Source organism: Enhydra lutris, unplaced genomic scaffold (assembly GCF_002288905.1).
Source record: "Enhydra lutris kenyoni isolate GAN:26980312 unplaced genomic scaffold, ASM228890v2 scaffoldscaffold36, whole genome shotgun sequence".
Classification (NCBI taxonomy): Eukaryota; Metazoa; Chordata; class Mammalia; order Carnivora; family Mustelidae; genus Enhydra; species Enhydra lutris.
In genome coordinates, this window is record NW_019154120.1 from 18,080,761 (window position 1) to 18,105,555 (window position 24,795).

The 24,795-nt window shown below is 42.6% G+C and overlaps 1 protein-coding gene across 1 annotated transcript in view; it reads left to right on the forward strand.

The window, feature by feature from the left end:
• LOC111154233 (ATPase phospholipid transporting 8B1) overlaps window positions 1-23,846 on the forward strand; it is a 121,620-nt gene extending 97,774 nt beyond the window's left edge. Inside the window, exons 16-28 of the mRNA XM_022513713.1 lie at window positions 1,878-2,066; window positions 4,509-4,621; window positions 6,238-6,402; window positions 7,156-7,267; window positions 8,422-8,497; window positions 11,676-11,808; window positions 12,206-12,494; window positions 16,303-16,526; window positions 17,654-17,737; window positions 18,516-18,761; window positions 19,080-19,218; window positions 21,916-22,046; window positions 22,987-23,846. Coding sequence (XP_022369421.1) covers window positions 1,878-2,066; window positions 4,509-4,621; window positions 6,238-6,402; window positions 7,156-7,267; window positions 8,422-8,497; window positions 11,676-11,808; window positions 12,206-12,494; window positions 16,303-16,526; window positions 17,654-17,737; window positions 18,516-18,761; window positions 19,080-19,218; window positions 21,916-22,046; window positions 22,987-23,211 — 2,126 coding nt within the window. The 3' untranslated portion in view covers window positions 23,212-23,846. The remainder of the gene's footprint in view (window positions 1-1,877; window positions 2,067-4,508; window positions 4,622-6,237; window positions 6,403-7,155; window positions 7,268-8,421; window positions 8,498-11,675; window positions 11,809-12,205; window positions 12,495-16,302; window positions 16,527-17,653; window positions 17,738-18,515; window positions 18,762-19,079; window positions 19,219-21,915; window positions 22,047-22,986) is intronic.
• Window positions 23,847-24,795: the final 949 nt, after the last annotated feature.

Here is a 24,795-nt window from a genome sequence, read left to right on the forward strand (position 1 = left end):
GATCGAGCCCCACGTCGGGCTCCCTGCTCAGTGGAGAGTCTGCTGCTCCCTCCACCCTTCCCCGCCGCTCATGATCTCTCTCTCTCACTCTCAAATAAGTAAAAATCTTAAAAAAGAAAAAAAGAAAAATGGAAAATCTTTTTCAACTTTTTGCTGAAGTACAACATGTATATGGAGACAAGCATATGGCTGAGTTTTTTTCACCAACTAATCCTCCCGTGTCATGAACACCCAGATTTTTTAAAAACAGAACATTACGAGTCCCATAGAAGTCCCATTGTATCTCTTGCACTCAGTGTCCCTCCAAGGGAACTAACCAGTCCTGACTTGGCACAGCCCGGTTTAGCTTTGTTGGTTTTGTGGTCGGTATAAGTACAGTCACAGCGTGTAGACTTGCGTGTCTGCCTTTTTGGGCGCAACGTGGTGAGATTTATCCCACTTGTCGAAGTGTGCTTATGAGCAGAAGGCAACTTTCCATTAATTAACTTTAAACATCAGGCGATGGAACAGATGAATTTTGAGGGTTTTTTTTCTTTTTTTTTTTAGTATGGGAATATGGCTGTGGTGACGTAAGCATGCTCTTCCAGAGGGACGATAAAGGGTACAATCCTTTTAGAAAATAAATGAGTAATATTTGCCAGCTGACTTTAAAAATTATCAGAATTCTTCAGCAGTGTATTTTCACTCCTGGGAAGCTATCCTTAGAAAATAGCAAAACCTCTGCACACAGACCAAATAGTTATTACGATGTTATTTTTGAGAACAGAAAAATTTGGAAATAAGCTAAGTGCCTGTAATTGGAAAATAGTGACATATTCACATTCATTAAAATAATGTTTAGAAAGAATCTTTAAAGCTATGTTAACATGCTCCAAATATAAGGTTTAAGTAACCAGGGTGTAAATGTATGTTCAATATGATAGAAACTATTGCCAAAATAAGCATTTTCAGAAGGACTGGAAAGAATTGTAACAGTGTCAATAGTGTTGTTTTTCCTCCAGATGGTGGGATTATAGGAATCCTTTCCCCTATTCCTCGCCAGTGGTTTTGTTTTTGTCTTGTTTTGTTTTACTTCTAGTTTATGTTACTGTTTATAATTAGAAATAAAACCCTTAAAGTTTGACAAGTGTTAATGTTGGCATACTTCTTAAGAATTAGTGATTTGAAGTAAATCGGAGAAAGGCAACTATCATATGATCTCCCTGATACGAGAAAGTGGAGATGCAACGTGGGGCGTTTGTGGGGGTAGAAAAAGAATAAATGAAACAAGATGGGATCGGGAGGGAGACAAACCATAAGAGACTCTTTTTTTTTTTTTTTTAAAGATTTTATCTATTTATTTGTCAGAGAGAGAGAGGGAGAGAGAACGAACACAGGCAGACAGAGTGGCAGGCAGAGGCAGAGGGAGAAGCAGGCTCCCCACAGAACAAGGAGCCCGATGCGGGACTCGATCCCAGGACGCCGGGATCACGACCTGAGCCGAAGGCAGCGGCTCAACCAACTGAGCCACCCAGGCGTCCCCCATAAGAGACTCTTAATCTCACAAAACAAACTGAGGGTTGCTGGGGAGTGGGGGGTGGGGAGAGGGTGATGGGGTTATGGACATTGGGGAGGGTATGTGCTATGGTGAGTGCTGTGAAGTGTGTAAACCTGGCGATTCACAGATCTGTACCCCTGGGGCTAATAATACATTATATGTTAATTTCAAAAAAGAATAAAGATAAATCAACCCCCCCCAAAAAAGAATTAGAGATTTGTTTTCTTGGGGATGTTTGGACTTTGCGCTACATCCTTACCCCCGACGTGAACGCCAGCCGTGAGCTCGGGGTGGTGAGCTCTGCATCTGGCTTTACAGCTTCCCTGGTTTTCTCTGTTAGGTCAGCTCAACTACCAGGCGGCCTCTCCCGACGAAGGTGCTCTAGTGAACGCGGCCCGGAACTTTGGCTTTGCCTTCCTCGCGAGGACCCAGAACACCATCACCATCAGTGAGTTGGGAACTGAGAGGACTTACGATGTTCTTGCCATTTTGGACTTCAACAGTGATCGGAAGCGAATGTCTATCATTGGTAGGTCTCCTTCAAGAGTGTGTCTGTGTATCACTCATTTATTATTATTATTATTATTTTTTTTAGATTTTATTCACTTATTTGACAGAGAGTGAGACAGCGAGAGAGGGAACACAAGCAGGGGGAGAGGGAGAGGAAGAAGCAGGCTCCCCACTGAGCAGGGAGCCTGATGCAGGGCTTGATCCCAGGACCTTGGGATCATGAGCTGAGCTGAAAGCTGATGCTTAACGACTGAGCCACCCAGGTGCCCCTCTATCAATCATTTAGATGCTGCCTTTTTTTTTTTTTTTTTAAAGATTTTATTTATTAGAGAGTGAGAGAGAGCATAAGAGGGGAGAAAGTCAGAGGGAGAAGCAGATTCCCCATGGAGCAGGGAGCCCGAATGAGGGACTCGATCCCGGGACTCCAGGATCATGACCTGAGATGAAGGCAGTTGCTTAACTAACTGAGCCACCCAGGCGTCCTAGATGCTGCCTTCTGCACATTTTATTTAACGTCCCCAGAATAACACAGGCAGTCAATGAACCACTTGGCTCCTGGGAAATTGCCACAGACTTAGTGAAACCTGTTTTTTTTCCCGGCATTCTGGTTGGTGTCCGTCACTCAAAGGGACACCTGCAGTATATCTGAATCTTGCAAATGTTGGCCTTCTTCCGAGATATGAGCCACCAGGTGCTGACTCGAGGGTGGGAACACGGTGGGTGGTCAAGCCACACACACGTCGTTATTTTGTGAGGCCCTCCAAGCACTTCTGCTCTGCATTTGGGATCAGGGAAGGGAGAGGCGGCAAGAGAGGGGTTCAGAGAAAAGCAAGGCTGTGCTTAGCAAGCAGGAGTGTACCTCCAGTCCAGGCACAGGACAACAGGCCACTGAGTAGAGAGGAGGACTACTTCCCAATATTGAAAGTTTTAAGTTCATAATTTAAAACAATTTCAGATTTACAGAAAGACTGCAGGAAGGGTTAAAAAAAACTCTTGTATTCTCTTTCATAGCTGCCAACTACTAGCATTGGCCACATCGCCCATCGCCTTCATCATTTTCATCATACGCAGGTTCTTGTTTCCTGAACCATTTGAGAGTAGATTGTAGAGCTGATGCTCCTTTTCCCTGAATACTTAAGTAGCTATGTCTGGTGAATAAGAACATTCACTTAGATATAAATAAAATGATCCGAATCAGGAAATTTAACATGAAACAATATTATTATCTAATCTACAGGATGTTTTCAGATTTTACCAGAAATTTTCTTTCCCCTCCTTCCCTCCCTTCCTTTCTTCCTTCCCTTTTTCCTTCCTTCCTTCCTGATTCAAGATCCTAGATTGCATAGGGCATTAGGGGACTGTTAACTCTAGTCTCCTTTAATTTACAACAATTTCTCAATTTCTTTCTTCCGTACATTGACATTTTTGAAAAGCACAGGCCCATTAGTTTGTCGAAAGTGTCCTGATTTGGATCTGTCCGATATGCCCTCATGACTGAATTCAGGTTATGCACTGTTGGCAGGAGGAGTCCGTGGATTGGTGCTCCGTCCTTCCCAGCATATCGCATCTGGAGGCCTGTGATTACTAGTGATGTTGGCTTAGATCGCTCAAAGTGTCTGAGATTTCTCCACTCTGAGACTGAATTTTTTTTAAATTTTATTTATTTGTCTGACAGACAGAGATCACAAGTAGGCAGAGAGGCAGGCAGAGAAAGAGGAGGAAGCAGGCTGTCCGTGGAGCAGAGAGCCCGATGCGGGGCTTGATCCCAGGACCCTGGGATCATGACCTGAGCCAAAGGCAGAGGCTTTAACCCACTCAGCCACCCAGGCGCCCCTGAGACTGAATTTTTAACCAGTAAAAATATATAGGTTCAACTGTCTACTGAATGCTGATTAGGCACATTTTACTGAGTGCTTTCTGTGTGCCTTAGCACTGATCTAGACCAATTAATCATGCTTAGCCTTTACCTTGAAGAATTCAAAATCCAGTTAGGGATGAGGGCACATGCTGTTATTACCACACAGATCCAAAAATCTAAGAAAAATGGTCACAGGAAGTCATGTTATGGTCTGAGTATTAAAGGCAGTCAGCATTACGGGTTTATGTGTAAAAGAAAGATTCCTGCGGTATAGACAATGAAGGCATCATGGAAGAAACTAGAACACAGTTGGGAATCTGGCACACGGTTGGGAATCGGTCAATATTTGCTGCGAAACTAAGTAAGAATATGAAAAACTGAGCTGAAAAAAGGAATCTTTTCATATTTATGTCACTCTTACGTTGTATGTAGGTGGTGGTTTGCCGAGTTTGTTCAGAGTGAAGTTTTTCTAGGCACATTCATGATTTTAAATAAATGGTGAATTATTAGCAGACTAACCTTCAGATTAGCTTTATAAATGTGGTTTTCTATTACAAAATCAGACCCACCTTCATTATTTGCTTTTCCTTCTCTTGCTGTTAGTAAGAACCCCAGAAGGCAATATCAGGCTTTACTGTAAAGGGGCTGACACGGTGATTTACGAACGGTTACATCAGATGAATCCAACAAAGCAGGAGACACAGGATGCCCTGGATGTAAGTCCCACCCTTACCCTTTATGCCACTGGTTGCAAACCCCCTTTCTGATACTCTCTTGTAAGACCAAGTGAAAGTTCTGTGTTAACTCTTGGCCCCTCCCTTGTCTCGGTATAGCTGTGTGGAAAGGGCATGAATGTAGGAATATGGCAGGCTGGTTCTGGGTCTGCCCCTGCTGCTGACTTCCTGGGACGTGGCCATGCTGTCTTTTCCAGCATCCAGGTTGGCAGCATCTGCAGGGCTGGCCTAGGGTAATGACTGGTCTCTCTTCCAGTGACCTTGAGCAAGCTGCATAACCATAGCGAGCTGTGGTCTTAATATCTGTGTGGGCTCCAGGAATTCCACCAGCCTCCTAGTGTACGATGAAGGAAAGAGCATTCGTGTATGATGGGGCATGACAAAGCAATGAGGTGAATAATTGAGTTTGAGGTGTTTGGTCTTCATTACTTCAAATTTGTTATCTGAGGGGAGTGTGAACTTAGTCCAGTGATAATTGCAGTTAATTCAGAATGCTTCTGTAAATGTCGCCCTTGGAATTGCCTACCAATCCTCTTAACTGTTTTGGTTCTATCAATGATGGCAATGAAGTATGGAGGACATCCATCGGTCCTGGTATCCCAGTCCTGCCTTTTTGTTTTGTGTTCTTGGGGAAACAGTTGTGTTTCACTGAAGCATTAATTGCCCATGTGAAAGAGGAAGAGGAAGAAGATAATTCCTACCAAGGAAGGTTGTTGCAAGGGAAAGCATTTTGCACAATTCCCAGCATTTAGTAAGTGCTTAGTAAAGGGTAATTTCTTCCCTTTACTTTAAGGGTCTGGTTGAGTTTTGGGGCCAGCCAAAGGTCCTTCAGGAAGAAGCCTCTATATGTTACTTCTTGGGATCGCATTTTAAGTTAAGATAGGTTGTCAAAGCAGTTACAATGGATAATTTCTCATGAGGATATGAACAGTGGCAATTTAATCAAACAGATGCACAACCTTCCAAAGAATCTTTGAAAGTGAACAGTCAGTTGGGGGAACTAGTTCCGCCATCTTGGCTAGACAAGATGCAGCTGTGAAGTAATAAAGCATTTTTACTGGCTCACACTTGAGCTATTTAAAATAGCTTAAATGTGTTCACCATGATTAAATTTTCCAGACACTCTTTTTCATTTAAATATTTTATCTCACCTTTAACAGGGGTTCAGGTATTTCAGAATTGGCTTGAGGAAACAATGCTTGGTTGAGAGTTCACAGCTGATTCGGCTCGTAACAGTTTATGGGAACAAGTTATAAAATTGTCAGGTCTGTGTTTACGACATCAGTACACCCCCCAAGGCAGCTCCCTCGTCTGTTATTTTCTGAGTCGTTATAAGAAAAAGTTTTCTTCACTCTAGTGACTTGATGTAGAAGAAATCTATACTTTTCTCTTTAACTAATTTGGGAACTGCAGATAGGATCCTGGGAATACTTAGAAAAACAAAGTATTTGTTTAATCTCGTCCACAGAATGTATTTATTCAGAATTTGTTATCTTTCATGACCTCTTTTTAAATTCTTACTGTATAACTTCAAAAAACTCGATCTTGAATTACATAAAATTAACTATTGTTTGTTGGATGGATTATCTTTTGAATAGATCTTTGCAAGCGAGACTCTTAGAACTCTGTGCCTTTGCTACAAGGAAATTGAAGAAAAAGAGTATGAAGAATGGAACAAAAAGTTTATCGCCGCCAGTTTAGTTTCCACCAACCGAGATGAAGCTCTGGATAAAGTGTATGAAGAGATTGAAAAAGACTTAATTGTGAGTCTTAACCTTCCCAACTCGATATTCTAAAGAGAATTGGAAGTTTTATTAAGTTTTGTTATATTTTTAATCTCACACTTGAAAGAGAATTCTAACTTCAGCATTTCAAATTGGTACAATGGAACTAGGTCATTTGAGTTTCTTTTGTTCAGCAGTCAACAGAAATTGCCATTATGAGAAACCAAAAGACAGAAAACATGGAGATTCTAATTAGATTCTGTTATTTTTGTATCACTCATTAAAATGCATTATGATTTTTACATAACCAACCAGCACATATTCATTACATTTTGAGAATCACTGAAATGATTTTTATTTTGCAAAACCTTGAAACAAGAAAAACATACCGTTTTTTTAAGTGAAATTTCTCAAAATTGAACACTTACTGCCTGGAGAGTTTAGGTTAGAAGGATATGTTCAACAAAGAGCTAGTATCGACCTTTAGTGAAAGGAAGTGGCTTGTGTCCATTGAGGCAGTATGTAGACAATGAAAGTGTATTTTTAATGTCCTTAATTTTATACTTAGGTTTTTATCTTGGTAAACTAAGAAAAAAATTTTTGAATGTTTTGGGTTTTGGTGAGTGCAAAACACAGCAGCCTTCCCAGTCACTGCTGGCCGTCCGCCCCAGCGGAACACCGACTAGCGGGTATAATTTGCCCTTCTTCTGGTTACAGGTTGGCAGATTGCAATTACAGAACATTTTGAGCTTATTCGCTAATTCCTTTTTTTTTTTTAAATGCACATTCCAGCTACTAGGAGCGACAGCAATTGAAGACAAGCTCCAGGATGGAGTCCCAGAAACCATTTCAAAACTCGCAAAGGCCGACATTAAGATCTGGGTACTCACTGGAGACAAAAAGGGTAATCCATTTGCGGAGAAGCGTATCTGTTAATTCATTAAATATTCATAGCTCCTATTTCCCTTGCCCAAGATGACTTTCTCAGACTTTCCATCCTGCACAAACACTGTCCATTTCTTTAAGAAAACCTTCTCCATTACCCCAGTTCCCTCGGACAACATCCTTCTGCAAACCCCCTCAGTAGCAGAGTTTATGTCTTATCATTGAGCTCCTGGTTAGACCATGCTGACTGTGATCAGTCTTATGTCCCCAGCCAGAGGTGAGCTCCTCTGATGAAAGGACCATCCCTTTTGTCCCTTCTGTCCTCCCCAGCACTCTGCCATTATGTTGGGCGCAGAACGGAACAAAACAGAATGCTGATCAACCACTTGTTTTCTGACCCATTTTATTGCTTTAAAATGATTAATTAAAATTTTATACCCAAGGGATGACCTTATCTTTTAAATCCAGAGCTCAACAAGGAGTGGTTTGGCATTGCTACCTCACTCCACAGCCTCCTGTGGAAAATTGGATAATTTCTCTTACCTTATGTTGTTAATGGATTACACACTCTGATAAGCTAAGGGAAGTCCTGACCTTAAACAAGTAACAATGGGTGGTAATGGAAAAAAGGGGGGGATCTCCAGTAGGAGCCCTGTGTAAAGGTTTGTGGAAATAGTTATCTTTTCTTTTCTTCTATAACAAAATGATTAAACCACAGGAACTGACTGCTTAGTATTTCAGTGAACATTGATTTATTAAATAACCAGTTCATGTGTTTGATGATACAGTTCTTTTTATAACTGAAAACATCTCAAACAAGACTTTGACTTCACTTATTTTATCACAGAAAATGGGCTTTTTCTCCCCTTTGTGTGATTTCTATACATTGCTACAGAAAAAAAGAGCATACTGGCTTGAATCTCCCTATTTCATGACTTGAAAAAAAGTCTCATTACTAGCTAAAGTCCATCATTCATCAGGTGGAACAACACTTAATTTTTTAAAATTTACTTATTTTTAGATTTTTTTGTATTTTTATTTTTTATTAACATATAATGTTACATTTTATATTATATACCTGTTTCAGGGATATAGGTCTGTGATTCATCAGTCTTACACAATACACAGCACTCACTACAACACATACCCTCACTTAATATTTTTCTGTTGTAGAAACTGCTGAAAATATAGGATTTGCGTGTGAACTTCTGACTGAAGACACCACTATCTGCTATGGGGAAGATATAAAGTAAGTAAAGGCAAAACTAGAGGCAGTAGACATGGCAGATGGGGAGAAATGGGAGCTGACTGTCCCCTTAGACAGTTTTCCTCACATTTAAATGAAGCAGGAGAACCCAGGTAGTTCCAAGTTATCATGATTTGGTCTTATTTTGCGCAGACTTTAGAGTTAGGGGAGCTTGGGGCCTTTATTTACTCTTTCAGGGGCCATTTCTCTTCATTCCTTGGGGAGTCCTCCATGCTTACCTGCTAACCAAAAAAAAAAAAAAAAAAAAAAGAGAGTGAGATCAAGATGTTAACTAGCCAATTAATCTGAATTCTCTCCATGTGCTGCCTTTCTAAGAATTATAATTTTGAAAGAAATACAGAAGGAAAGAACGCCACAGTTTTGCTTGGATGAGATGTATCTCTAGACTTGTCTGGATGGGGCGGGATATTTCAAAGCATAGCTTCTCCTGAACCCTCGAGAACCCAGAGGCACAGCGGACCTGGAAAGGCATCAGGAAGAGCCGTGTCCTGTTAAAAAGCTGAGAATGTGTTTCAGAAGTTCTTGGGCGTTGCTGTCCTGACAGCTATATTTCTTTCTTAAATCATTTCCTTACAACACCTCCCCCAGGCTGTCCCAAGGCCAGAAGCTGTGGGCAGACACACGTGCCTAGTCTGGTAGGATGATGAGGGACTTACACTTGAGCTTAGCCCAAAGGCCGAGAAGTGATAAGATGATGAAGGAGTTGATGGTCGTGGTTAGTCTTCTTTCTAATGATGGTGCTAGAGCTTTTGCGAGCTGTTCCAGTTTACTGGGCACTCAGCTAAATTAGACAAAATCGGGTAGCTCTAACATCTAAATATATCAGTTCTGTTTGCATAAACCATGCCTCTTTGTGCTTTTTAGCTTTTAAAAAATAGGGATAGACAAATAAATACTAATACATTTACGTAAGTAGTTTCTTGGTTTCAAGTGATTTGGCTAATGGCCAGATGGGCTTAGTTCTTATAGATGGGGGCCTTAATAGAGTTCGGGTCTCTCTTTCTCAAGTGTTGAAAATTGGGCCCTGAGCTAAATTAGAAGGTAAAAATCTATGCAAGTAGCAAATTTTGTGAGCCTGCTGTTAGTTAGGTTTACTTTCTAGAGGGCTGACTCCATCTTTCTCTGTAGATGCTTCCTGAAAGGGTGATTCCTATATAATGGTTTGGACGGGGAACTTCCTGTTTTTTCTCTTCCAGCTTTTTAGTGATTTGTCTTGATGACTCCTTAATTTCAACTTGAAAATGAACAATTAAGGCAGAAAAAAATGTAATAGATACCTAATTCTCTAGGGCACTGGTTCTCAACCCGGGGGGTGATTTTTCCTTCCAGGGAACATTTGGCAATGTCCAGAGACATCTTTAGTTGTCATAATGCGGGGGGCGGGGTAGGGGCCAGGGATTCTGCTGAACATCCGATAACACAACGGACAGCCACACACAGAAGAGAAGTCCCTGGCCCCAAGACATAGTAGTGCTAAGGTGGAGAACAGTGGCTGTGTGTGTGTCATGAGAAAAGCTCTGGGCTGAGAATAAGGAGACCTGAGTTTTCATTGCCATTTTCCTATCAATTTGGTGCAGGTCAATCACCTCATGTCTCTTGGATTTGATTCCTTATTTGTAAAGGAAGAGTCTGGGTGAGATCTTTGTGGACCCTTCCACTCCCAAATTCCATAACTCATTTTTCTTTCACATGATGTAGTATATGCGGTCTTCTCAATTACTTGTTGATAAAAAGCACTGAGAATTTCTCAAAAGCAAACAACTTTTTGTGGGAGTAAGCTGCTTCTTGCCAACTAGTAGCCACTGCTTATGATACACCGGGGGTTCACGCTAGGTATTAAAATTCAGATCAAGATTGCCTGCCTTCTTCCGTTGCTTATGAACATATTTTCAGCTGTGTCTTCCGTGAGCTGTCTTTGGCAGATAACAAAGCACCAAGCACATGGTGCCCCACAGAGGGAGGAATTAAGACTTAATGAGATTATGTCATCAGATTTAAAAATGGGCAAAGGACTTGAATAGACTTTTCTCCAAAGAGGATGTACCAATGGCCACCAAACATATGAAATGATGCTCAACATCACTAAACATTAGGGAAATGCAAATTAAAGCCAGCATAAGCTGTCACCGTATACCCTTTTAGGATGGCTCCTATCAAGACAACAACAGGGCAGGGTGCCTGGGTGGCTCAGTCGGTTAAGCGTCTGCCTTCAACTCAGGTCATGATCCCAGGGCTCTGGGATCGAGCCCCATATCGGGCTCCCTGCTCATCAGGGAGCCTGATTCTCTTCTCTTCTCCCTTCCTGTGCCCTCTCTATCTCTGTCTCTCTCTTTTAAATAAACAAAATCTTTAAAACAACAATAATAATAACAAAAAACCCTAAAAACAACAACAACAAGCAAAAAATAACAAATGTGGGCAAGCATGTGAAAATTAGAACCCTTGTGCACTATTGGTAGGAAATAAAATGGTGCAGCTACTATGGAAAATAGTATCATGATTCCTCAGAAAAATCACAAATAGAATTACTGTATGATCCAGCAATCCTATTTGTGGATATATATCACAAAGAATTGAAAGCCAGAACTCAAAGAGAGATTTTCATACCCAAGTCCACAGCAGCACTAGTGACAATAGCCAAAAGTAGAAGCAACCCAAATTCCATTGATGGAGGGATGAATGGATAAACAAAATGTAGTATAGCCATGCAGTGGGATAGTCTTAAAGAGGAAGGAAATTCTAACATGTGCTACAATAGGAATGAACCTTGAGGACAGTGAAATAAGCCAATTGCAAAAACAAAAACCAAAACCAAATACTGTATGATTCCACTTACAGGAGTTATCTAGAGTGGTCAAATTCACAGAAACAAAATAAAGTAGTAGTGACCAGGGACCAGGGAAAGGGGGAAATGAGGAGTTAGTTAATTGGTATAGAGTTTTCAGTTTTGAAAGATGAAAAGGTTCTGGAGATTGGTTACAAAGCAAAGTGAATATACTTAATTCCACTGAACTGTATACGTAGTAGAAATAGTTAATGATAAATTTTATGTGTTTTTTAAATCACAGTTTTAAAAAGATTATTTATCCAAAATATCTCACAGTCAAGGGCCGGTTTATAGTCTTGTACTCTTAAAACACTTAAATTTCTTTCCCCCCAGTGCTCTTCTTCATACAAGGATGGAAAACCAGAGGAATAGAGGTGGCGTCTATGCAAAATTTGTACCCCCGGTGCATGAACCTTTTTTTCCATCTGGTGAAAACCGTGCCTTGATAATCACTGGTTCTTGGCTGGTGCGTATCATTACTGTATCTGTACCTCTGGCTTAAACTAAAGCAGTTCATTGTGGACTGATTTGAGATGGTTTCCCATATTAACTGCCAACCTAAAAATCTCTTAGCCTGCAAATGAATGGGCAATTTCCCAAGTTTGAGAATTAATATTATATGATCTACAAAGGGAATTATATCACATTGGTAATCGTGGTTATCCCTGCCTCATCAATCAGTGCGTCATTTTAATTTTCTTCTTTGTACATTTTTGTATTTTCTAAATTTTATAGTAAATGGGTTTTCTAGTCAGAACAGTATCCGCCATGATGAACCCAAGAACCATCACATGATTAAGGTCTTGGGAATGACACTCTTGACATAAAAACACAAATGGTTGTAATCCTCTGATTCCACCCAGAATGAGATTCTTCTGGAGAAAAAGACCAAGAGAAGTAACATTCTGAAGCTGAAGTTCCCAAGGACCGAGGAAGAACGACGCATGCGCACGCAGAGTAAGCGGTGTCTGGAAGCTAGGAAAGAGCAGCGGCAGAAGAACTTCGTCGACCTGGCGTGCGAGTGCAGCGCCGTCATTTGCTGCCGGGTCACCCCCAAGCAGAAGGCGATGGTGGTGGACCTGGTGAAGAGGTACAAGAAGGCCATCACTCTGGCGATCGGAGATGGGGCCAACGATGTAAACATGATCAAAAGTGAGTCTTGCCCACAGCCGGTGCCACTGGAGCTGCCAGAGAGAAGCAATGGCAGGGATGTTTGGATGGGGCGGGTAGTCTTTCCGACTGGCACTGCTCAGGCTTTCATAAAGCAGATGCCTGACAAAGGCCTTTCGCATGACGACGACACCTATGACCCTGCCCTCAGGAAGCTCAGGCTACCCAGTAGGCGAGAGCAGGGAGGACAGTGCCACTTGGGAAATGCCAAGTGGAAGATGAGTTCCAGATGGGGGAACTTAGCCTTATTTGTTACCCTCTTTTACATACATGTGGATTTGTTTTCCTTCTCTTGCTACTTCTCCATATTACCTTAAGGCTTATTAAAAAATTCTATTTAATAGTTTTGCAAAAATCTCTGCTGAGCTTGGAGTGAATTCTCTTGGTTTTTGAGAGCATTTTTTTTTTCCTCTGAGCATCTTTTTCTAGGGCTTTCTTCTTGGTCTTGGCAAACTGGGTGACCAGGGTAACATACGTGGCACTGAAGCAAAGCTCCAACATGGTCTCACGAGCCTCTTGACCTTCCTAGAAGAGTGTCAAGGGTTGTTTTGCTGGTTGGAGCACCCTAGGTCTTCAAAATGGAAGAACCGAGTCCTGTCACGCAGAAATACATTGGGCTCGTAGTAAAGTGTGCAGAACCAAACCCTCATCAACATGTCTGAATCCTGGGTTGGTTTTTGCTTTTTTCTTCCCTCCCTGCGTTCCTGTGAGGGAGCTTCTCGTAATGGAAAGGCCCCAGCTAGCAAGACCTGAATGCTTGTCCTCACTAGGATACCAACATGCTGTGTCACCTTGGGCTCATGCTCAGGCCTCAGCTTTCTCATCTGAAAAACAATATTCTCTTTGATGTCCCTCCAGTTTTGTGGTATGATTAAGATGAACTGTTACATGACCACCCATGTCCTGTTATGCTGGCTACTTTAACTGTATAATGTATACTAAGCTTAATTCAGCCTATTTTGTAATTCATGTCTTTTTCTTTTCTTAGAGTCTCCTCCTCCTCCTTCTCGATCTATACTAAGAATATTCCAACTTTATCTTCCTCAGCAGGAGTCAGCTGTATGACGTATGTCTTCTTTATCATGTGTATGTCTGTGGCCACCTCTAGTTGTCATTCCTCTCCAGTGTTTTGCACGTATTCTCCCTCCCATAGGACTGGCATTCTTGCTCCAAATGCTATCAATTTCTTGCCCCTACAGCCGGTTCTAGTTCATTTTCCATTTCAGATGAAAATCAAAGAAACGCAGGTCTCCTCAGAAGTCCAAGTACTGATAGTGCCTTTTTGTACTTTAGAAAAACTGGCATCACTTTTGTCTGCATAAAAAATAGTATGCAGAAATGATATTTGCGTAGAAGGAAGTACAGTGAAATTTAAATGTCCAAAAATCTGGCCATTTGATAGCATGTTCCACGTTTAGTAGTGTAGCCCAGTGGAAGTGGAGGGAATTGAAACCCGCCATATGGACGCCAGGACTCTCCGGGGCTGCCTGCCCTCTCTCCCTCTCTTGGGCTGGAAGAGGTCTGCTAGCTGATGCTCTAAGAAGGTCTAACACCCTAAGAAGGAACAAGCAGCATGAGAGGGGAGACAGAGGCAGACAAGCGTGAGGACATGATGGGTTTGTTAAACAGCTATGAAGGAGCCTACCAGTGAGGCATCTGAAATTACATTTTTGAAGCTTCAGGTGTCTATATTTAGATCATAGGGGGAAAAAAAGTGTGGCCTTATAAAGTACATCTGTTCAGTTGCCTTGAATCCCCTGTGAGCTGTGGCCGTGTTCATTTCACATACTGTCCTTGGTGTGCTCAGCAAAAAGGCTGGGCTGGACATCAGGGCCTGTGGCCGGCGTTCCTCCTCCTTGGCCCCAGGAGCATCTGCATATTTCCTTTTGTTGCTTGTTCAGGAAAGAAGGCCACAGTTTGGGAGGAAAGGGCAGTTTGGCAACCATGACTAGTCATAAGAATTATTTATGTGTTTTGAAAGAAATCATAAATACTGACTGAGACATGCAATTTATTCTCTTTTCTAGAATTGCAAAGTGCTGCTGAAAACTTAGGTTTGGCCAAGTCACTGTGTTGCTTTGAATTTGCCAGACCTTGTATTCTGCCACCATGGCAGGATTTTGGGAGCGTCTTTCAGTTGGAAACCCTCCTGAGTTGGCAGTCGCTCTCAGGTCTAAGCAAAAATACATTGTGTTCTCCAGCACATGTTCTCTAATTGATGTCAGTACATCTTTACTTCCATGTCTTTTAAGACATAGATAAAGTTTGTAATTCTCAAAGTTGAAAATGTGACTAAGTGACTTTTGGAAGGACGGATAAAAATTTGACTTTCATTTTTATCCATTCTGGAACCTTCCCCAGGAAAAAATTGTGCCTCTTAAGGTCATGGTGGGCCACGATTAAATGCTGAAAGTTTAATGTTATCTTTGCTAAAATACTTTTGATTGCAAATATTAGAGAACAACTAAAGTAAGCTCAAGACAAAAAGATCATTTATTTTGAAAAGATAAAAAGATGGGGGCACCTGGGCGGGGACTTAGTTGGTTAAGTGTCTGCCTTCAGCTCAGATTGTGATACCAGGGTTATGGGATCAAGCCCATGTCAGGCTCCCCCACTCAGTGGGGAGTCTGCTTCTCCCTCTGCCTCTCCTCTGCACTCTTGCTCTCTCTGTCCCAAATTAAAAAAAAAAAAAAAAAAAAAAAAAAAAATTTTGTGCCTCCCAAGAAGCCAGGCCTCAGAAAGATGCTAGAACCAGGACCTGGAGCTGCACCAGGAACCCAGCTTCTGGTTTCTCCCTCTTTCTAGATGACTTCACTTCTCTGCCCCTCGGGGGGGGGAAAATTATATATATTTTTTCTCTGTCCCACAACTCAAGGATGTACAGGTTAAAATTCCAAACACAAACAATCTTAATTCCAAAATGTGAAAGCGACACTGATCGCCCCAGCTTGGGTTTTCAGTCAAGGTTAGTACAAGAACCAGACCCCGCTGGGTGCTTTAAGCAGAAGTGATTAATACAAGGGACCAGGTGCTCATGAAAGCTCTGAATGGACGGAAGAAAGCAGGTGCTAGCAGGAGTCTCTAACATCTTAGTCACTTACTGGAGGAGCTTCTAGCTTTGAGGCTCCTGTGAAGGGCTTTTCAGTTGAGCAGCCTTTGTGTATCAACATCCAGGCAGCTGGAGGGGATATGAACTGTGCTGCAGAAATGCCAAAAAAAAAGAAAGGGGTGCTGAGCTCCAGGCCACGTCGACTTCCACTTCAAGTGGGTCGTAACAATGGAACCCAAATCACAAACAGAACTAGTGCCAGGGAGTCTGAGCGGTGTAAGGTTTTTATGTGTTTCCCACCTTTCCCATAGAACAACGGTGGCAGGGAGGTTGGGAGGGCCAGTGTGTAGCATCCGCTGCTGAGGACCTATCTGCCCTCAGCCAGCTCAGCCGTGGCCAGGGATGCAGGGACCAGGGACGCACAGTCTGTACGGACTCCTCGGGTTGACCCCGTGGGTGGGAAGGATGGCTAACGAGCTGGTCTAATAATCCTAATGGAATTTGCCACCCACCTGAGATTCTTCCACAAATACCTTTTAGAGGCCCCAGGGTGTGCTCTTTTGAGCAAACCTGTATTGGACATCGAGTTCAGAAGCTTGGGTGGGGCGGTGAGCAGGAGTCTTCACATGTATTGTTCCAAGAATGTGTTTCTGTGTTTTGCCGTGGAAACATTCTCATCACCTCAATGTTTCACCTTAAAATTAGCTTACGATTCACGTATGTGCTCCCTCTGCCCCACAGCTGCCCACATCGGCGTTGGCATAAGTGGGCAAGAAGGCATGCAGGCGGTCATGTCAAGTGACTACTCCTTCGCCCAGTTCCGGTATTTGCAGAGGCTGCTGCTGGTGCACGGCCGGTGGTCCTACATACGGATGTGCAAGTTCCTGCGCTACTTCTTCTATAAGAACTTCGCATTCACTCTGGTTCATTTCTGGTACTCCTTCTTCAATGGGTACTCTGCGCAGGTAACAACGATAATTAGTATTATCTGATGAGTAGAAGTCTTCCATAAATAAAACTCTACTTCCGAAAAAACCATTTCCCCTCCATACTTGGGGTTTGGATGCTCGCTCTCTCTCAACAGTTGAGGCATGGGTTGAGATTATAGACGACTTTCCTAAAAGGTTTCTGGTGCCTTAAAAAATACTTTTGCCTTCAGAAAGTTGGGATTTGTTCCTGACCTACTGGCTGGCTTTTGTTACGTGTCTTTGCCTTCACCCTAGATTTTTTTTCCCTGGTCACCTTGCCATTAATAGCGAGAACAAATTACTCAACGCTGAACATATAAAGTGATACTGTGACAGGCTACAGGGATTATATAAATTTTGGATGATCATCAATCTGTTCTCTTCACCTGTTGATTTTTGGTTTTGTTAGTGCTGAAATGGCAGTGGGGGACATACAGAATATGCTGAAATGGTGATACAGCAGAAAAATACCAGTAGTAACAGTGAACCTAAAATCAGTCCTTGTGGTTGTCCAGACTTCTGATGCCACAGACAGATGGTATCAGAAGAGCCTTCAAACCCGAGGGCCCGGGGCAGCCTTGAGCACAGTGAGGGCCTTCGATCTGCTCCCCGCAGGCCTGTGTGGAGCTGGTGGCGATGAGTGAGCCCAGCTCCTCTCCACCGCCCTGAGGACCCGTTTGTGCATGGTCTTGCTTTCGCTTCCAGGAGCCCATTTTTCATATTCACATTCTGCATGTGATGTTTACATGGAAACGTGAGACTCGCAAAGCAAAAGAACATTTGAATGATACCTTACGTGCTTTTTGAACCAGTTTTTGTGTTATGTATTCTAATTCATCAATCAAGGGATGTAAAAAGGATCGGCACCAACGTATTTTCCAGCATTAGTCAAACAGAAGGGACTCCTTTTCCAAAACATGTTTTGGTGTGTATCCCCCCATCTGTGTTGGAAGGCAGGTTTGTTTCTGTGGAGCACTCTTTGATTCTGCCCGTTCCATGGGATGTGGCTCCAGCAGAGGCCGCACACAGCTGGGGCCCTGCCTGCTCCGGGAGAGGGAAATGAGCGTGGACTGGGTGGGCAGCGCGTGCTGGTTGGTGACACGGCCACTGTCTTCTCCCCACAGACCGCATACGAGGACTGGTTCATCACGCTCTACAACGTGCTCTACTCCAGCCTGCCCGTGCTCCTCATGGGGCTGCTTGACCAGGTAGGAGCCTTGTGCAGACGTGGACACTTCAGGGCCGACTGGGCCCCTGTTTGAGAAGTTAAAAGCGAATATTTCAGTGCATTCTTTTGGTTTTCGTGGCTTCCCGAGAAAACCCTATTCTTGTCCTGTTGTTCAGCCACCAGAATAGCTGCTGTGCTTCTGTACGACAGTGACGAAAGGGGATTTCTGTGCCTGGGCTGAACTCATGGACAGGAGAGTTTTATTATCTCCCTTTTGGACACTAGGAGTTTCTTGTCAAGACACCTGGCAGTATAGTCTGTCTCTAGAGGAGTGACTTTAAAATTGTTTTACTCTTTCTCCAAATGTCTATGTTCAATTTCCCAAATTAGTCCACATTTCATCCAGGAGCAGTTCTTTGTTATTAATGAATAAAAAGAATAATCTGGAATTAACCCATCAACTTGGATGTGAAAAGACTTTCTAAAAAAAATTAGAATATATGCTCCCAGGAGGTAAAAATAGTTGCCCTACAGTTTTGTTTTTTTTTTTTTGACATGACTATTGGCTTTCCTTCTATGAGTAGCAAACTAATAGATCTCTACCTAGTCCCTTTCTTAATTAAATAGCAAATAACGGTGGACTGAAGTAAAGGTGTTTGTCTCTGCACACTGTAACCATTGAGGACTTAACCTTGTTGAGGTTTTGCCTTCCTAAAACTAAGCTGAAACTCTTTGTGAGAGAGAAATTGGAGTGGATCTCGGAGCTCTTGGGTCCTGGAGGGTACACAACTAGTTTTCGTGTGTTTTTTCCCTTTAAGGATGTGAGTGATAAACTGAGCCTCCGCTTCCCGGGGTTGTACGTCGTAGGACAAAGAGACTTACTATTCAACTACAGGAAGTTCTTTGTAAGCTTGGTGCATGGAATTTTAACATCGATGGTTCTCTTCTTCATACCTCTGGGAGCGTATCTGCAAACTGTGGGACAGGATGGAGAGGCGCCTTCAGACTACCAGTCTTTTGCTGTGACCATTGCTTCTGCTCTTATAATAACAGTGAATTTCCAGGTACATGGCGTCGGTCGACTGTTCCCAGTATCTGTCAGTTACCTGCGTTTCTGTACACGGACCAGTGTGTGCATGCACCTGGCTCCCACTCTCCCTCCCGCTGAGCCTCGGCCGCCTTAAAAATGCAAATGCTATCTGCACCCCTTACACCGAGCACATTTCCTGCTTCTTGCCTGAGCCAAGGATAGTTTTTGATTGTTCGTATTCAAGCCAAATCATGCCTGAGTTGTTGAATTCTATTTTCAGAATCCTTAGATTCTTTATTCCCTGGTAACTCCCCAAAAGTGAATGCTCTGTTTTTCTCTGGTTTCTCTACAGATTGGCTTGGATACTTCTTACTGGACTTTTGTGAATGCTTTCTCCATTTTTGGAAGCATTGCTCTTTATTTTGGCATCATGTTTGACTTTCATAGTGCTGGAATACATGTCCTCTTTCCCTCTGCATTTCAATTTACAGGTTGGTATTTTCTAAATTCCAAAAATAAAGGTATAGAAAAGTGTTACTGGTTTAGACGCAAAGGTAACTTCTAAGTAATAACATGACGTGTAAGTTATTGCTAGTGAAAATTAATGTCCTGACTGGTAGCTGAATGACGGTGGTGGGCTGGAAGTGTAGGGATAATGTGACAGGAAGAAAGCAAAATTTAAAAATTTGATACAATTGTGCATCTGTTCAGTTAGACAGAAGATCCCCCCCTTCCAAATCTAATATTGGTATGTTCCTGGGAAATCGAGTATCACGTAATGCTGGTAGCATGATAATATGATGTTTCCAAAGCACTGTCTGGAAATATATAACGAACTATAAAACTTCTCATACATTTGGACCCAGGATTTCCACTTGGGGAAAACACCTAAAGATAAAACATACCAATTTTTGGAAAAATCAATTTGTACAAAGATTATACCACTGCAATTCTAATTGTTTTTTAAAAATGGAAATAGTTCAAAAACCTAATATTATAGTAGCTAATCAAGGTATGAGTCCCATATGATGAAATTTTAGAATTCCAAAGTGGAAAACCTACCACATCATTAGAAGTCTGTATGCAGAGGGGCGCCTGGGTGGCTCAGTGGGTTAAAGCCTCTGCCTTCGACTCAGGTCATGATCCCAAGGTCCTGGGGTCGAGCCCCGCATCGGGCTCTCTGCTCAGCACAGAGCTTGCTTCCTCCTCTCTCTCTGCCTGCCTCTCTGCCTACTTGTGATCTCTGTCAAATAAATAAATAAAACCTTTTAAAAAAAATGTATGCAAAGCAATAACTAAACTTACAAAAATAGTTTAGAAATGGTTTACAGCTGTATAAAATAGGACAAATGATAAATGCTAGAATGAATTTGAACTATTTCATACCTATTACAAATTTTTAAATATCATGAATTAGAATTTACAAATTTCTTAACTTATTAAATAGAGTAGCTTGGATTCACAATGAGGAAAAAAGTCCCCCATAAACTAGTTTCCCTGTAAAAGATTAATTTGTTGGGCACCTGGGTGGCTCAGTGGGTTAAAGCCTCTGCCTTCAGTTCAGGTCATGATCTCAGGGTCCTGGGATCGAGCCCCACATCGGGCTCTCTGCTGGGCAGGGAGCCTGCTTCCTCCTCTCTCTCTCTGCCTACTTGTGATTTCTGTCAAATAAATAAATTCTTGAAAAAAAAAAAAAAAAGATTAGTTTGTTTTTGGAGGTTTTTTTAATGGCCGGCTGTAAAAAGACATTTGCTGTGGTAATAACCCTTTTCTTGGGATTGAGGTCATTTTTTTTATGATTGTTTTTCTTCACCGACTCTTTTTTTTTTTTTTTTAAGATTTTATTTATTTGTCAGAGAGAGGGAGAACACAAGCAGGCAGAGCGGCAGGCAGAGGCAGAGAGAGAAGCAGGCTCCCCACTGAGCAAGGAGCCCGATGTGCAACTTGGTCCCAGGACCCTGGGATCATGACCTGAGCCGAAGGCAGCGGCTCAACCAACTGAGCCACAGGCAGCGGCTCAACCAACTGAGCCACCCAGGCGTCCCAAACGTTGGTTAGATGCCACGAAGTAGGGTGGCAATGCCTTAACCGTATGCGTGTTGTCAGGCCCGAGGGCCTCTTCCATCCTTGTCAAGGGGAGTGCTAACCTTCTCTCCTTTCATAAAATACCCGACTCTGTGTTTTAAAAAGCTTATTAGTACCCCGTTACTTAGAATATTCCCAAAGGGAGGGAGTGTTTATTATTTAGCAGTGAAAAACACATTTAAAAAATTAAAGCCACTACTTTTATAAACTTACAGTGTAAGTACAGGGAACACTGTGATTGATTTGGCTCTAAGGGATGTTAATTATAAAACTGGGTAGTTATATATGATTATCTAGTTGTATGAATTATTACTTTCTCTGACATAAATTAGTTGCCGAACTGCAATGGAAAAAGCGAGGCTCTAGTCAGATGGATACAGGGTTTAATTTAGGAGTTGCCACGGCTAGTTGTTACCCCGGGAAATCTTTACTTCTCCACAACTCAATTTCCTTGTGTCGCAAGAAGGTTACTCTTCATCCCTCAGAGGTAATTAAATGGCATGACCTGTATAAAACACCTGCCATAAGGGCTGTCATACTAATGGCAGGGCGAGTTGCTACTGTTAACTTGGAGTTTCAAACTATATATTGGAAAGTAAATTCCTGGAAAAATGTATTAGTATAGATGGCCTAACTTTGCATTTTTACCTAATGCAATGTCAAAAAACACTTTCTTTTTTCCTTATTTAGTGGTTCAGTGATGTACACTTGCCTTCCTCATTTTGCTTTGCTTAGTCCTATTTTTATTTTTTTAAAGATTTTATTTATTTGACACACACACAGAGAGACAGCGAGAGAAGGAATATAAGCAGGGGGAGTGGGAGAGGGAGAAGCAGGCTTCCTGCCCAACAGAGAGCCTGATGCAGGGCTCGATCCCAAGACTCTGGGACCATGACCTGAGCTGAAGGCAGATGCTTAGCGACTGAGCCACCCAGACACTCTGCTTCGTTCCGTTTTTAAAATGTTCATTCCTTCAGCAGTGACAGGATGTTCTGGGGAGGCCAATCTGAAAGTTTACCACAGACAATCATTTAAGGCTTAAGGAATGTTCACTCTGCCCTGAGGACGAAGGACCCTGGGACTCACCGTCCATGTTTTTACAGGCACAGCCTCAAACGCCTTGAGGCAACCATACATTTGGCTGACCATCATCTTGACCGTTGCCGTGTGCCTGCTGCCCGTCATCGCCGTACGGTTCTTGTCAATGACCATCTGGCCATCAGAAAGTGACAAGGTACAGAAAAATTAGTATTCTCCTCATTCTGAGTGCCCCTCACAGAAAGCAAGGCCTGTCCCCAAAGCAGCTTTGCTGCAAAATTCTAAATCCGTGCCAAGTTTGGTGTGAACATTTTTTAATACTACTTCTCTTTAACTCCATCTTGCAAATAAGTCCTTTGGGACTGGGATTTTTGTTTGCATGCTTTTTATTTTAAACATTATCAAAGGGAGAATAGTATAAGGAACCCCATAGGTCTATCCGCTCAATTTAACAATTATAATACTAACATTTTTCCCTGCGAAGAGGTTGGGGTTTTCTTCATTTCAAGAAAAGTGCCCCCTCTTCTGGCAGGATCCTCTGAGCTACAAGTTGTCCAAATAATGCATCCCTCCAGCTCGCACACTGACTAGCAGGCCTGGGGGACTGAGCACCTTAAGTCATCTAAGGGGACTGAGCGCCTTAATGTCTGTTAGAAAAGACTGGGGTTCTTCCATCGCTCCCCTCTGCTACCCTCGCTATAGCTTCGGCGTGGAGCTGGGGGCTGGCTGCTGCAGTTCTGGGCATCTCCTGACACCTCACTGGCCAGGGGACGCCAGAAGCTTTCCCTCAGGAGCCCCGGAATGGGGCATGGGAGGGCCCCCGCCCACTCCTGCCAGGCCTCTGGGGCCAGACCAGGTCACGAGGCTGTTCCTGACGGTGCTGAGCGAGGCAAGTCCCCGGTCCTGCTCCTGGGAGCGCCGTCCAGTAGCGTAGGCGAGTGGCATTTTCGGCTCCGGCTTTCTGGCTGGGAGACCTTGGCAGTGCCCCGTAACCTCTCTGTATCAGAGGAGGCCGGGGCCGCCGCCTTCCAGGAGACAGCTTGGCCCCCATCCATGTTAGCGCCCGCCTTGTCCCCCTCCGCTGTCACGCGGCGTCCCACGCCATCCCACACCTTCCGCGTCTCTGCCGCCCGCAGATTCAGAAGCACCGCAAGCGCTTGAAAGCCGAGGAGCAGTGGAAGCGGCGGCAGCACGTGTTCCGCCGGGGCGTGTCCTCCCGCCGCTCCGCCTACGCCTTCTCGCACCAGCGCGGCTACGCGGACCTCATCTCCTCTGGGCGCAGCATCCGCAAGAAGCGCTCCCCCCTGGATGCCATCATCGCCGAGGGCACCGCCGAGTACCGGCGGACCGTGGAGAGCTGACGCGCCTGCCCCCCGGGTACAAATGTCTATTTTTTTACGGAAAGATTCTCAGGACTTTTTTAAGACAAGAAAACCCTGAATTTGTCATGAGGATGTTAAAGACCACCACCTTCATCGCAAGCTGCTTGGGCTGCTGGACTGTTGCAATAGCGAAGGATACCTTCCCAAGTCCTGTTACTCACCTGTGTTCTTTATGATTCAAAGGGAACGTGTTAATCCAGTCTCCATCTAGGACAACAGAATTAGGAAATGTCTTCTATTTCAATTCAGATGGTACCCGTTGTAAAATCACATTTAGATCATCCCGTCTGGGACCTTCAACATGAATTTCCAGAGGCTGCTTTCTTCCCCATAGGCTACCTTTTTAACAAAGATCTTGTATTTATAATGGCAAGGACAAAAAATTCATGAATGTTCATCACCTGGAAGCAAAGTGGTCCGATGACTTTTTCAGAGTTGATAATGAACTGCGTGGTTTCCTCTTCTCCTCATATTTGTTTAATAGCTCAAGGAAACCACTTCACATTTCATAAGTACCAGCCTTCCATCTGCTAAGTTTACTACCAGGTTAAAAGTGTGCATCATGTATGTTTACTCTTACTTTGCATATTATTTTAGCCACTTCCTTCCCTACTTTCATTTTTAAAAGATGTGTTTAAATATTTATGGGCTTTTTAAAAAAGTTCTTAAAAACTAAGGACATCAGTGATTAATTGTGATTTTTTTTGGGTAAAGCTTTCTTTTGAAAAGCAAACTATATACCTGCCTATATATGTATTTTATAAGGGACTTGAACAGAGGCCTCACATTTTCACTTGTCTTATGTCTTCAAAGAAAAGGCTGTTGGCAGCCACATTTCTAAGACTAACAGTGTATCCTTCAAAAATTGAAATTAATTTTAAGCAATTATGGAAACTGTCCTCAAAGAGTCAAAAGTTATTTTTCTAGAGGCTTTTCTCATTCTGTGTTTTTCACACATTAATTTCCATATTCTAGTGAAGATACAGAAGTGTTTTCAATAATTCTGTTCTTTACCATTAGGCTGTGAATGTTCCCAATATCTGTCCCCTTTGAATTCCTGTAAGAAAATCACAACACATATATAGTTCATATTCTAGGTATGATGAAAGAATGTATGGGTCTTTATCCTATGGAAGTAAATTTCTGGAAGTTTACAACTTTATCTTGTAAATTAAAAAAAAAACAAAATTGTTTTTTCTTTTGTTTGGTAAAGCAAAGTTTGCTTGTATAATTCTCAGTTTTCTCTCCTGTTTTGTGAATTGTGGGAAAAGTCGACAATGCAAATGTGTCAAAGACTTACACTGTCGGGTGCAATATTAACAATTTTAAAATGCAAATTGCTTTGGATAAATTATTTCTATATTCTGTAAATCTGAGATTTAATGTATATTTTTGTTTAAAAAATAAATGCTTTAGTAAAATCTTTGGAATGTATCTTTTAAGTAGGGGATGTGACGGGAGCTAAAGAAACACTGGGGTCCTCTTGTGGTGAGAAATACAAGTTGGGACAGGGTGCTAAGTCTTAGCAGAGACGGGAGAGCAGAGGCCCTCAGACTGTAAAAG